Source organism: Dermacentor silvarum, chromosome 3 (genome assembly GCF_013339745.2).
Source record: "Dermacentor silvarum isolate Dsil-2018 chromosome 3, BIME_Dsil_1.4, whole genome shotgun sequence".
NCBI lineage: Eukaryota > Metazoa > Arthropoda > Arachnida > Ixodida > Ixodidae > Dermacentor > Dermacentor silvarum.
In genome coordinates, this window is record NC_051156.1 from 142,161,427 (window position 1) to 142,175,569 (window position 14,143).

Consider the following 14,143-nt stretch of genomic DNA (forward strand, 5'->3'; position numbering starts at 1 on the left):
AAACTCTATTGAAGCAACCGATCAAACAAATAACTGCTGTTGCCTTGAATAATTCTCAAAGTCACGTGCCACTGTAAGTGACGTCACAGCAAGGTGAACTACGAAGGCACACTAGACGTCGACTCTCCGGCTTTGAACGCGGTTCCCGCGAAGAGAAGAGCGCAGGGCGTTTGGTTTGGAATTTTCAGCTCTTTTCGCGTCGCGTAGTGGTGTAATATTTGCAGCCACGATCGTTTGCCGTATTTTTTGTAAAGTGCTTGTCAGTTCGAAATGGCCAGACCTAAAGAGGGGGCCTTTGAAGGGCTCCCGCAATGGTAACACTTTTTAAGTAAGGTTAGTTTAGGAGTAATTCCCAGCTCTACTGTGTCTTGATGCAACTTCAAGGCAGGCATCAGAAGAACTATTCTGTGACGGGGAACTGGATCAGCACCTGCAATTCCCAACGTCCTCCATGACGGTCCAGCGAGGATTACCAATATATATAAACTGCGCTTCACGTGGCTGATGGCCTGCTATGACCACCTGCAGGGTGACAGATGGCCCATGGGTACTTCCATGCGTGCATCCACACTGCTGTTGCTGCCTGCCAAAGAGAGGCGGCAGAGGCGGTACGTGACTTTAATTGCAACTCCACTGCTTTGGCTTGGTGTTCTGCAGTGGCAGGCCAGCTAATTTGACGGTGTGGCCTTGTCTCTCTCTCCATAGAGTTTCATACAATAATTATTGTAGGGAACTTTATGTCTGTCGCAGTGAACAACGTTACGTAATGCAATGTTGCAAAATTGGCTGAGGATACGCGTACGCACTGCTGTTGTTGGTATGTGCTCACTTAATAAAGTTCCCCTACGAAGGCTGGATTAAGCAAGTTATTATTGCGATAGCAATTATATGGGCACTCCAAAGCGGATTTCTGCCGTCGCCGTGAAGTTCCGTATGACGTCAACGGCGATGAAATCGTCGCCGCGCTCAGGACGCTGTATGTGCGAGTGAAAAGGCGCGAGGGACGTGCGCTTTCACAGGGAGCGAACGCACGTCGGAGAGCAAACGCGCGTTCTGTGCCGTGCTCCCAGAAGGGCTCCAGAATTAAGCGTTTCTTTCCTCCTTTACAATCACCATGTATAGAGAGCAAACGCGACTTCTTCCGTGGCGCGAAAGGCCGAGGGGGGACGGGAGAGAGGGAGGGGAGGCGACGTTTTAGCTGCGGCACCAAATGCGTATTTATATAAAAACGTTGCGAGGCGACAAGGTGGGTAAGATATCCGACGATGCTCGACGAGTGTCCCATTCTGATCTCGTCGAAAACCTCCGAGCCGCCCCCAGAGGCACCGGCAACAGTCACCAACGCCGCGCGCGTTCGGTGCGAACGCGGGCAAAACGCCGACGGCGTCGACAACAGTTCTGCGCGTTGCTGGTGCTGCTGCATGTCCAAGTTTATACAGCTGATAAAACTTACTCCGTATAGCTCTCTACTAATTTGCTATCCACCTTTCGGGTGAAACTGCAACTTTTTTTTTTTTTTTTTTTTTTTTTCCACATGAGGTTGGAAAGGGAAAGAAATTTTTGGAAAGGAAACAAATACCAACGAGATGCGTAGTCAGCCACAACAGCTCACATTTAAATACGCAAGAAACACATAAACGTCTTAATTTATCGTTATTGTGCGCCTTTGATAAGTGGTTCTTGAGGAAAGGGAAAGGTTGACGCTATCTTCTGCAACCCTTGAGGGAGCACGGCTCAGCGCCAACGGGGAGGGGTAAGTGGGAGCGAAAGAAGGGAAGGAACGAAAACCATGATGTGCAAGCAAGGAGGTTTAAATTATTGTCTAGTACACTCTAGTTTAAATAAAACCTCCTTGTGTGCAAGATGGAAACTTGGGCGAGTTCCTTTTGCGCGCCATTACTCATGTAGAACGAGGAAATGAAGCAAGTAAACAACCAAAACAATATTATATTGTAAGATTGAAAATGTTTTATAAACAATAAGCAAAAGCTTCAAGGCGTGTGGCTTTACTGAAATGCTTTCGGTATTTCAGTCAGCCTCAGTGCAATGAACATCAATCGATTATGTTGTCTGATGCCGGGCGGACGTGCAAAAGTGTGTATTCAAGTACAGAATTCGTGTTCGGCTTGTGACAATGGCTAGAGAAGACTTTGCCTCCAGCTTTAAAGTGCCAGTTACGCCTAGAGCGTACGACGCGATACAAAACGTTGACGTCGATAGCTTGGCCGCTCTGCCAGAATGGGAGCTGCGGCCTCTGCTTCCATGTCTCGTTCGCATGGCGTTGTGTTCCCCTCTGGACCAGCGAAAAGATTGGGGACAGAAAAAGAAAACTGTGCTGAAGATACTCTCCGGCATAGAGCTCGTCAATTCACTCGTGGCCCTTTTGTCTATCGATTTCCACGCACTCGAGCTCGACGTGAAGAAGGAACAACAGCTTCGGTAAAATACGCGCGTCCTCTCTGCTGTTCGTCTGTGAGTTCAGGGTCGTGTAATACAATTCCTCTCCCACCCTTTCTTTTCTTTCTTCTTTTCTTGCAGGTTGAAACTTGGACCACACTCTGGGGATAGCATATTGGTATCGTCGCTCCAAAATTCCTTGGCACTCGAATTCGAAAGGAGTGACGCTGCCAGGAAGTTGCGACTGGTGCTCAGCGAACTTTTGGCTTTCATTGCTCAAGTGAGAACTGTTGCCCTCTCATTGGTCACTCAGCCCTGCCGTCGTCAACTTGTCGAGCCTATTCATTAAGATTGAAAAACTGCTGCAACCGAACGTAGTGGCCTTGGGAGCAACTCAGACATTTGGCGTCTGGATTCGGCTGCGGCTGTTATTCAGAACTGATGGGCCTCGACAAGTTTATCGAATGCAATGCACATTTGCCATTAAGACCTCTTGTCTGACTCGGATGTTAGTTGTACCTATTTTTGCTGTGTGAGATCAGTGTCTAATGTTTTGCATACATATGCAGTATTGACGAGATGACAGGTGACTGATTTGACTGACATCATCTTGTATTTTTGCAGTCTTCCATGGTGCATGAAGGAAAAAAAAAAAACAGTAGATGCACTTCTCCATGTAACTAGGAAACTTTTATTGTTAATCTACATCACATATGCATTGTAGTTGGAGGCCTCTCTGCGCCTTCATTATACCCCTGTCACACGGCACATGTAATGTCATTTGTAGTAAATGACATTCATTCCGAATGTCATTGCAGTCTTGCGTTCCCAGTCTACACGGCTAAACAAAATGGCATTCGCAATTGATGGCAATGCTTATCGGCAGGCTGCTATGATAACGAGACCTTACAAGTTGTGCTTCTTGTTTACATATTTTCACTATATTGTTAGCAATATAATGGTAAACATTGGATGGTTATTTGAAAATATATTACACTTCGTTTTAACTTATCCATTTTGTAATTTTTTGCCAACCCCCTGTCGTCGAGATTACACAAGTCGCGCGTGAATGAGTTCGGGAAACTCATTCAATGTGCGAATGTCATTAGCTGTGAATGTCATTCACTATGCCCGTGTAGAAGCAACAAAAAGGGCATTAACACTTAATCTCATTCGCTTCAAATGACATTACACGTGCCATGTGACAAGGGTCTTGGCTATATACAGTTGACATCCGTTTATTCAACTTCTGTAGTACGTGCAGATTTGGTTTGAATTATTCTAATCTCGAGTTAGGAGAAGCATTTAAAATGCATGGGTACCTCTGAGTATTTAATGAACTGAAATAAATTGTACCACACTTCAAAACCCACACTGCCATCTACTAACTTCAATCCTCACATTACTAGGTCAAGGATAGCCGAACTGAAATCGGCACGAAGTCGTCGGACTTGTTTGACAATGATGTCTATCTGGACGAAGTCGCAGATGTCATGTGCATTGCTCATGCAGGTAAGTGTTCTGATGTTCACCTTGTGTCAAACTGCGTTATGACAAAGCAGCATGCAACACAAATACCTTCATTATATCCACTATTCGGTATAAGCACATATTCTTCACATACTAATATTGACGAGAAACATTTCATATTTGGTCTGTTATATCAAATGGTTTGTTGTACCCATGTTTGCTATATTGAGGTTCGACTGTACTTCGCCAGCATGCTGAGCAGCCATAATGTTCAGAGGCATAATAACAGCGTGTTTTGTGAACAGCATTCTGAACTAGTGTTGATGTTTTCAGGCAATGGTTTGCTTGCTTACAGGCTCACGAAACCATGTAAACAGAATTTAAATGCTTTAGAGTAGGAATGTTAAGTTAAGATGGCAAATTACACTTTTGGACTACTACGGGCATCAGTCATACTGTCAGCAGAGTCTTGGTAAGAGAGAAAAAAGAGAAAAACAAGACTCGTAAAGTTCCCACTGCTCTACTTCCTTGTGATGTCAATTTGGACAGTGCCTTCTTGAGACTATAGTCAATGTGTTCATAGGTAAAAAAGAGAATTACATCACATTCTAAGGGAATCAAACACCCAACCATGTGATTATATTAATACTTTTTCTGAACAAAACCAACCTAGATATTTTAAAGTACTTTCTAATTTTTGATGTTATGTCTAATGTACCAGCACTGTGACATAAGAACAAAAGTCACAAAGAAAAACGTTGCATTACATTTCCTCTTCTGGTAAGCAACCTTTTCCTGCCAAATCAATGCAAATCAATTCATAGAAGAATACTTCCCCTGATGAACAAACATAGTGCAGATTTTTAGTATCCACTCAACAAAGCAAAGAGCTTGCATTGTTTCAACATCTCCTGGCCTGTGAAATTTTTTTCAGCAAGGATGTAAGCACATGTTGTTGCTGTATATTTCTTTGTAGCACCATTGACTGAAAAAAAAAAAAAAAACGCAATTTCTTTCAGAGCTCCCAGGAATTCTGCATATTCAGGACATCGCAGAGACGCTAATTCACCTCAGGAATGGGCCAGAACTCCTCTGTCGACTCATTGCCAATGCTCCAGACAGTTTTTCCGAGGGTGAGCTGTATCTTTTGCATTGCATGCAGTCAGCTAATGCATTGTAGAGATATTTTCTCAACAAGGCACTAACAGCGTTACGGGCGTCGCACCATCAAGGGAAACCGTGGGCATTTGTCTGTGCCCAATGAAGAAAATTAGATAATTTTAGCTTGACATTTACTGCATGTTCTACTAGGACCAGTGTATGCACCGCGATGTGGTAAGCACACTAGCTGCTCACCAAGAACACTAATGCATGTGTGGACAATGCTGATGCCAGCAGCAGAATGCTGCTCTGGTTCTGACAGAGCTGATTGACTGGAGTGTGAGGGTGCGTGCACTTGACTTTTGCAGCCAAACGCACTGTGCGTCTCTGGCGGCCTTCTAACCCTCTATGCGCTGGACATGCATGCACTGTCGATACCAGTATTGCATGACGGTGCGAATGCACTTTGAGAAAGAGAGAATAAACTTTATTACAATGTCGTGGAGACCAGTTGTGCCTCGCAGGTGGAGCCCTTAGTTCGGGGCCCCATAGGTAGCAGCCACCGTCTCGGCACGGTCGACTAGCCATTGCTGGCCAGTCACCGTCGCGTTGGTCAGCCGCTCCTCCCAGGAAGTGAGGGTGGGGTTTGAAACGGGTGAGACATTGGGAATGTCTTGGCAAAGCCAGACCATATGCAGTAGGGTGGGGCGGTCTCTGCAGTGCGGGCATTCAGCTGGACTACGGGAGGCGTAGAGGTAGGAATAGAAAAGGGCCATTGGGAGAGTATTCGTCTGTAGTTGTCGCCAACAGACAGCTTGTCGGCGAGTAAGGGAAGGATGAGGTTGGGGGTAGTGTTGCCGAGTTAGGCGTATCTCAGCAAGTTGGGACGCGTACGAAAAAGGTTGCGGTCGGATGATGGCAGAGCGATTCCCAGCAGCTCGGTATGAGAGTTTCAGGCCAGCGCATGAGCGCGCTCATTACCGGGGATCGCTGCGTGCCCAGGCACCCAGACCAACCGAAAAGTATGCGAGGTGGATGATAGGAAGGACTCGAGTATGGACGTGGTGGTAAGATGCAAAGCGTTGAAAAGAAAACGCCGACAAGCTGCCTGGGAGTCTGTGAGAATATGATTGGGTTAGAAGGAGGGAGAGAAGAGGTAGAAAGGATTGCCCTAGCAATCGCACATTCATCCAGGAGGAAGACATCGGTTAATGTACGTTCCAAGGCTGCGAATACGGTCATGAGATCAGAGTCCACTACTACCGTGACTCCCCTGCGTTCATCCGCTGGGCTGGCGTCAATGAAGAGCACACGAACAGCGCTGCAGCCCACGGGATATTTGCGCTGCAAGTAACGCGATCGATGATCCCGGCGGGCAGTATGGCGAGTAGGGTGCATATGGCGGGGAATAGGAGATACCTGTTCATACAATTGCTATCACAAATAAAAAAAAGAAAAGAAAAGATGGTAGCGCTTGTGATTTAAACATAGTTTGAGCTCTTGGCTCTAATAGGGGAGAAGGCCGGAGGAGGGAGGGGAATGTTGCTGGCACTCGCTGGTTGAGGCAGTGGTGTAGAGCCTCTGCTCTGCTTTGGGAAGGATAACCCACCTCCTTAAACCATTGAGGAGGTGGGCTACCCTCGACACTTAATTTGCTTCTATCTCCACTGTTACTACAGTGGAATCTCGATGATACGATCACGGCTAATACGAATTTCCGGATGATACAAACTTTTCTGTGGTCCCGGCTGAGCCCCATTACTTTGTAACGTGCTAGAGAACGGTTGTTACGAATCGATTTTCGACCCGCGTCGGTTGATACGAATAAACGCCGCCCCACCAACGGCCATGAAAGAGAACAGCGCGCAGTCACGCGCTTTCTCCCTTTCTCTTTTGGTGCGGAGGTGCGGACGCGGCGGCGGACAGCGTGGAGGCCGTGACTGGTCGCGAAGAGTTTGAAGCGGTGGAGCTTTTCTTGCTTTTGTGTTGTTCCCCGCGCAGGTGTAGGGAAGCGCGGCCGCCGCAGCTAGCGAATGTTCGTGCGGTCTATCGCTTCAACGGAAACTGAGCGGCGTAAGTGCAGCGCATACAAAGGTCAGAGCCATGTGGAGATCGCTTTCAAGATATGGTGCGCGTGACAACACCGGCAGCCGGCACAGGCGCAAAGTACAAGAACGCATTTGTTGGCAGAGCAGAAGCCGCCCCCCCTTCCCTTCTTCCCTCCCTCCGGCGCTGCCTTCCCGCTTTGCTGCTTTCGCGTGGGAGATTGCGTCGCCAGTTACCCTTGCGCCTGGTTGCAAGATAGGCATTTGATGCCGCAGCACAGCGTCGCCCCCCCCCCCCCTCCCTCCCTCCCATACCCCCACGGCCTTTCGCACGACGACGGAAGTCGCGTTTGCTCTCCGTGAAGGTGCGCGTCCCCTGTACGAAAGGCACGCTTTCGCTTGCGATGATTTTATCGCCCTTGGACTCATCCCCTGCACTTTCACTCGCACATACGGCGCGCAGCGACGATTTTATCGCCCTTGGACTCATGCTCCACGTCTCACGCTCTTCCTCCGCATCGCCCTTATTGATCTCTTCTCCCATCGGTGGGCGCACCTCGTTGAGAAGCGTGCTTGCTACCGCCCTTGTCGGCGAGATTTTCCCGCGGAAGCCGCATTATAACCGGTATTTCGTCTCACGCGGCTGCCCTGTAAGCGGTATGCGTATACATAGAGTTCTATGGGAGGGTAAACGGGAGTCGGAAAAGGCTGCGTTCTAGCCAGTTCTGTATTATATAAACGGTTACATTATAAGTGGTCTATACTGTAAATGCCTTTTACGTGCGTGTGCCTGAGTGAATTCACCTCCGACTCTTTAATTTAGCTAGTTTTAATTGTGTTTCGATGATACGAATTTCGGCTAATACGAATTTTTTTCGTGACCCCGTGAGATTCGTATCATAGAGATTCCACTATATATCCTTTCGACAAACACTTGCACTAAAACATACCCTGGGGGCGGTGCTCTAAAGCTTCCCGATTGTACAGTCATACCTTGATATAAAGAACAAGGATATAACAAATTATCAGATATAATGAAGAATCTAAAATGTTTTTGCTGTTATCAACATGTAACGAATATATGCTTACAACGAATTTTGGATATAACAAAGGTATTTTCATGTTCCATGACTTTGTTATGACATGTTTAGACTGTAATCAAAGTTTTCTGGTGGGCTCTGGTGAGGGACCCTTCAAACAGCAGCTAAAGAAATTTTTTGACCATGTCATTGAAGCAGTTGTTCTATGTTTCTCTTTTGCCCTGCAAAAGATAGTTGCGTAAAAGTGCAAAAATACCTTGAATAAGCTTTAAACACTGCATTGAAGCCGGAACTGGACTGGGCTGACTGGTTAGTTGCTCCTCATAACACCACTGTAGTAACATTACAACATGCACATTCAAGGAACAGGAGCACTTGCAGCAATCTTTATACAGTGGTACCTCGTTGATATGATTCTGCGTAATACGTTTTTCGGGATAAGTTTTTCGTTTCTTTTCCCGATAATATGATTTAGTTGGACAATACGTTGGATGGTACGATTTTCGGATGGATACGCTTTATTTTCCGGTTCCCGTGAAGATCGTATCAACGAGATTCCACATTACAGTGTGTTCATGTACGCCAGATTCAAGACACACTTGTGTGACATCACTTGCGGAGAAACAAAATCCTTGCCTTAAGAAGGTTACATTGCTGCTGAAACTATTATGCCCACAAATAGGTTAACCTATTGTTTCACAGCGATAATAGTTATCCACACTTTGTGCAGCTACACAATTAAAAGGTGTCAGCGTCATCACTTCTGAGCCTGTAGTGACATGTTGCGCAACAACACTGCGTGGTCAAAATTAATCCAGAGCCCTCCACTACAGCGTTCTTCATAACCAGCTGTGCAGTTTCGGGACGTTAAGCACCTCGATTAATTGTGTTCTCAGCAAGCACAGAATTGCCAGTGTAAATCATCCATTTGAGGGGACATATTGGGAGTGCACACACTAGTCTCAAAACTTAATTTGTGGATAAACTCTACTTAACCCTCAGTTGAGCCGTTTGATTCAGGATCAACGTGCCTGTGCGAAAACACTACAGATTTTGTTAATCTGTTTGTTGAAAAATTAGCTAAAGTTGCCCGTTAGTGGTTCGAGCAGGGAACTAATATGAGAGTAGAGCAAACTCTTCTGATTAGTGCGCCACTGATACGACTTATTGAAGTTACCCCGGTATCTTTAAGCACAGGAGATATCAATAATGAATGTGCCCCCTCATTTTCCTTGTAGTGTGCCTTGCCCTGATCTCCAATGGCGACAAGCAAGATGAGGATACAGCTGGCGGCTGTGTCCGCATGCATGCTCTGCATGTGCTGTGCCGGATGAATCCAGCGCAGTCACTGGTGGTGCGGGCCAAAGCGGTAAGTGGCCTGCCGAGATCTTCCAGTTTCGTGCACGTTAAACGCTAGGTCTGATTAAAGGGCAACTGCAATGAACTCTTTCTTCTTTGCCTGAATTGGTCATTAACCCTTTAACCCCCAGTCCCAAGCTGTACTTGTCATGGAAGGGTGCACCCATATTGCCAAGTACGAGTTACACTTATGCAGCCTGATGTTGTGTTGCTCCCACCGCCAAAGAGGAGTTACAGTCGGTTGTAGGATTTGGTTTCAATTTTCAACACTAGAGCCCAGTACAAGTCTGGAAATATCAAGAATCAACAATTATGTTTTCAGAATCTGAATGAAAGGGGACTCAGAAAAATTTATGACTACATCCAAACATTTGGCACAATTAGTGGGTTTTTCCAGAATTAATTTGAGGATTAAAGAAGTAGTATTGGGGGCAAGGACTTACTGAGTTGCCACCCAGCGGAAGCGCCTCGCTTGCGTAGCATGAGGGATAACGCAGCGCCCTCCTCATAGGTTTGGCTGTCTGCGCTCAATAAAAACACCACGCGGGAGCCCTCCTGGACATATCTGTAAGTACTCTCGAGACGAGGAATGTTTTTTACTGTCAAAATATTAACCTTGGGCAAACAGAAACCACAGAATGATTTACAGACGCTATCTATTTACTGAATATGTACAGTGAGAGATGTGTTTACAGAAAGGCAGAGAGGTCATCCTGAGCTGTAACTTGCTCTGGCCTGCTACTGCACACTGGGGAAAAGGGATGGGGGAGGGAAAGGGGTGATGAATGATGATGATGATAGGAGGAGGAGGTGCGTGTATACAAGTTCACAATGTTCTGGCATCTCTAAACCCGTGCGGCCCGTCCAGTGGAATACGTACCGTGAACGCCCACTGCGCGCTGTCACCGTGATGCAGTCCCACGAACTGACATCTTGCGTGAAATGTAGGCAATCGCTGAGAGCAAACTATGTGAAATATGTTCTTATAGTGGGCTGTCTGTATAACCAAATGGAGCTTAAGAGAATCAAGCCTCAATGCAGCAATCGCAGGGGTTCGCAGCGTCCGACTGCGCGTCTGGCATGCATGTCCGCGCACAATGTTTCGCTTTCGCTGCGAGCGCGTTTCCGCACCGTGCCGTGAGTGGCCGCAGCATTAGCATTTGACACCAGACAAGCAACCATTGTTACGTAGAGGCTATCAGAGCTGTTCGGAAATAATCTCATTATAACTAGGGACTTCAGTGCCTATGGTGACTTGTGATGTGCCGTTGCGATGATTCAATCTTAATTTCTTTTTAAAGTTCTAAATTCTTGGACGTTTAATATTATTCTCAGGTTGCGTCGCATGGTATGTTTATCGGTCTTCTCAACGAGCAATTTCCCGCTGCTTCTTTTTCTTAATTCAGTACATTATCTGCCGTGGTTGCTCAGTAGCTATGGTGTTGGGCTGCTGAGCACGAGGTCGCGGGATCGAATCCCGGCCACGGCGGCCGCATTTCGATGGGGGCGAAATGGGAAAACACCCGTGTATTTTGATTTAGGTGCACGTTAAAGAACCCCATGTGGTCGAAATCATTCCGGAGTCCCCCACTACGGCGTGCCTCATAATCAGATCATGGTTTTGGCACGTAAAACCCCATAATTAAATTTATTTTAACATTCAGTACATTCACTGTTTGGTGCTAACACAAACATGACCATATGACATGCCTTTTTTTTAATGTGCTTGTTACCATACGTTTTTCATTCCAGTGAACATGCCAGTAGCTAGCATCAACAAGTTGATAGACCAAAGTTTCATGACATTAGCCGGGCAGTGCATGCTTTCTGCTACTCAACGAACATTGCAGCCCCGACGCCGTAGCAGAAATCTTCCTCGCGGAAGTACTTGCTGCACACCCGAGTTGTAGCCAATGGCTGCTTGCCGTTTCTAAGTTTCGCAATCCAAGCTTCACACAGCTTCTTGTCCTGTGGGTACGTGTGAAGGCTGACACAGGGCCCCATTGCGTACATCCGGCACTGTGGCACCGAGCACCTACCATGTTGGACGCTTTCAAAGGCAGCCACTACCTATTATTATGCTTTCACACCCGAAGTGGGAAAACATCCCCGCTTAATCAGAAACGCACCACAGGTGGGACTTTAAACTTTAGTTTTTAGCTCGCTTCGGTGCTTCCGAAGCAGCTGACGCGTCCGCTGTGTCCATGTGATCCCTCATACCACGTCACGCCAACGGCGGCGCCAACTTTTCCAGTGGTGGCGCTCGCCCCCAATAGGCTATTGAAGTAATCTTGCCAAAGATGCAGGGCTCGTAATTGTATAATTTCCTTACCAACAGCCTTTAAGTAGCACTCAAGCAGACGACGCTTGCACCTGGTGATTAGCATATACGATGTAAATCCCAGCACATTTCCTCTGTAATTTTCAGTGTGCAGCTGGCATTGCCTAATCTGAAGAGGTCACACCAAGGAGCCACAATGGTTCTCAACACTTTGGGTTGTGTGTCAGTGGGTGGTGAGCACTAATGGGGGTGCTATTTAGCTCCCGTTGTCGGCGACCTTCAAGTGACCTTGAGCCAAAAGCTGGAGCTGTTATCCGGGCACTCTAACGAGAATATCCGGGCATTGTTGCGAGAACAAAACAAGATCATCTGGGCAACCAGTCAAAAGTTAAGAAAATGCGGTCTCTGGCTCCAACCCTTTCCTTTGTACAGGACTGCATTACATACGCTAGTTACTGCCCAAACAAGTTACAAAAAGTATTGCTTCTGATGTCTTCCTAATGTTTGTTCACTATATCACTCAAGCTGTAACATCTAGTATGCTGAAGTTTTATTTGTGATTTCCAATAGCAACATTCAAAAGGCAGATAGAGGGCACCATACACTTAATTGTAATTTTTTGGCGGTGAGACGGGGTTGCCTATACTCTTTTGAATGCCAGCGGTCCGTGAGTCGTGAGTGGTCCACTGACAAAAAGAGAAAGTAGTGACAGACGCTGAGCGCGCCGCACTGTCTGAAAAAGAAAAGGGGTTGAAGGCAGAGGCACCACAGGCAGCAAAAGAGGCCATATGGTAGCCATTTCGTGCTTACATCTACTCTCGATTACGAGAGAGCCAGCACTTTTTTTTTCCGGTTTTGGTATCATGAACATCTATTTCTGTGAGCTTTTTGTAATGCAGCAACTCATATTTCAAACATAAAATTTTGCACGGTGGTTACTTTGTATCTATGCTATCTGAAACTAGGTTTCTTAGGTGATCAAAAATTTTGTTGGCAGTTGTCCATAGTGCAGGCACGGCAGTGTTGCTAACTTGTGATGTCAAATAATATACCGTTTTTTTTAGTTGTTTATTTTAGTAATACCCTCTAAGCCATGGGTGTTATGGAAAGGAGTGGTAGTGAAAATTCACTGCTTTCTTGTTATCTTTCTGAGGCTTTGTCTCCTCAAAGCAGTCTGCAATACAGGGGGTTTAGTTTATTAATCAGGTGACTATAAATGTTGGGCAAAGCTGGGCACTTGCATTCGGCTTTGTTGGTTGACCTGACAGTTATGCGCAGTTGTACATTCTTGCACACCTTCGAAGCGCTACGTGACTTTTTCTTCAAAGTTGTATCAGGGACTTTTCAGCCATATGCTTGCCAATGCAACCATGTGCAACCAATGACCGCAGGTCATTGCTCTTTGCCGTTGTTGTGGGCTGTCATCATTATATCTATTAAATGAGATGAAATGAGAAGGTCGTAGATTGCTGTTGTGTGTCATTGCCGTAGGCCATAGTAGTGCCTTGGTAACGAATCATCATCGCGTCAACATCACTGCGAACAAATAAAATACTAGATACCGAAGTTTGAGGACACCATCTCAACTGGTTTCAAATCTGACAGCTGCCTATCTTTGTACAACAGACTCCTCCACCAGAACATAGTGGAAGTGCGAGGGCAAAGTGCACGTTGGGCCTCTTCGATTTGTCGTCCCGGACTGTCTAGGACAGCCCAAGACAGTGCATACGCAACGCTCATTGACTGATTGCGCTGCCTCGGGCAGTCCGGGACTTTCGGATAATCCAAGAGGCCCACTATGGCACGTGAGACACTCGGGAACCAGCATCGAGGGGAAAGAAATTTGTAATTGAATCCAGAGAGCATGCAGCGAAACACAGGAAGCAGAAGAGGAAAAAGCAAAAGCAGTGTTCTTTCTAAGCAGATTGTTTGCATTGCAAGGTGACACAGCGCAAAGCACCTGTCTTGTCACCTTATTTCTTCCGTATGTAATTGGGCACTAAATGCGGCTTTTCCTCGACAAAAGTAGTACCAAGCATTGCTGTGTCCAGCAGTTTGCTGGCTATCACAGCCACTGCTTTGCATTTGGGACAGAAATGCAACAAATTTTTTCTAGCATGCATCGTTTTAAACTGGTTCAGAAGAGGCGTACACAATATTAGGCTAGTGCAGTATGCAGTGGACTCTCGTTGATACGATTCTGCATATTACGTTTTTCGGGATCCGTTTTTTTTGTTCATTTCCTGGCCAGTGTGTTATAAAAGCAATGTGTTTCAGATAATACGATTTTTGGATGATACGTTTTATTTTCCGGTTCCTGTGAAGTTCGTATCAACGAGATACTACTGTCGTATTATCCTTTTAGAAACTCCTCCTGTACATTTGTTTGATAGGGTGGTGCAGCTATGGCTCTTATTGGGCTGTGGATTAACCCTGTAATGCCCGATGTT

At 46.2% G+C, this 14,143-nt stretch overlaps 1 protein-coding gene across 2 annotated transcripts in view; it reads left to right on the plus strand.

Annotated features, from left to right (window-relative positions):
- Positions 1 to 2,040: 2,040 nt before the first annotated feature.
- The window catches only part of LOC119445859 (integrator complex subunit 2), a 63,676-nt gene continuing 51,573 nt past the window's right edge, over positions 2,041 to 14,143 (plus strand). For both annotated transcript variants that reach the window (XM_037710163.2, XM_037710164.2), the window contains exons 1-5: positions 2,041 to 2,439; positions 2,539 to 2,677; positions 3,807 to 3,909; positions 4,887 to 5,000; positions 9,292 to 9,422. In XM_037710163.2, the coding sequence (XP_037566091.1) occupies positions 2,135 to 2,439; positions 2,539 to 2,677; positions 3,807 to 3,909; positions 4,887 to 5,000; positions 9,292 to 9,422 (792 nt within the window). In that variant the 5' untranslated portion in view covers positions 2,041 to 2,134. The remainder of the gene's footprint in view (positions 2,440 to 2,538; positions 2,678 to 3,806; positions 3,910 to 4,886; positions 5,001 to 9,291; positions 9,423 to 14,143) is intronic.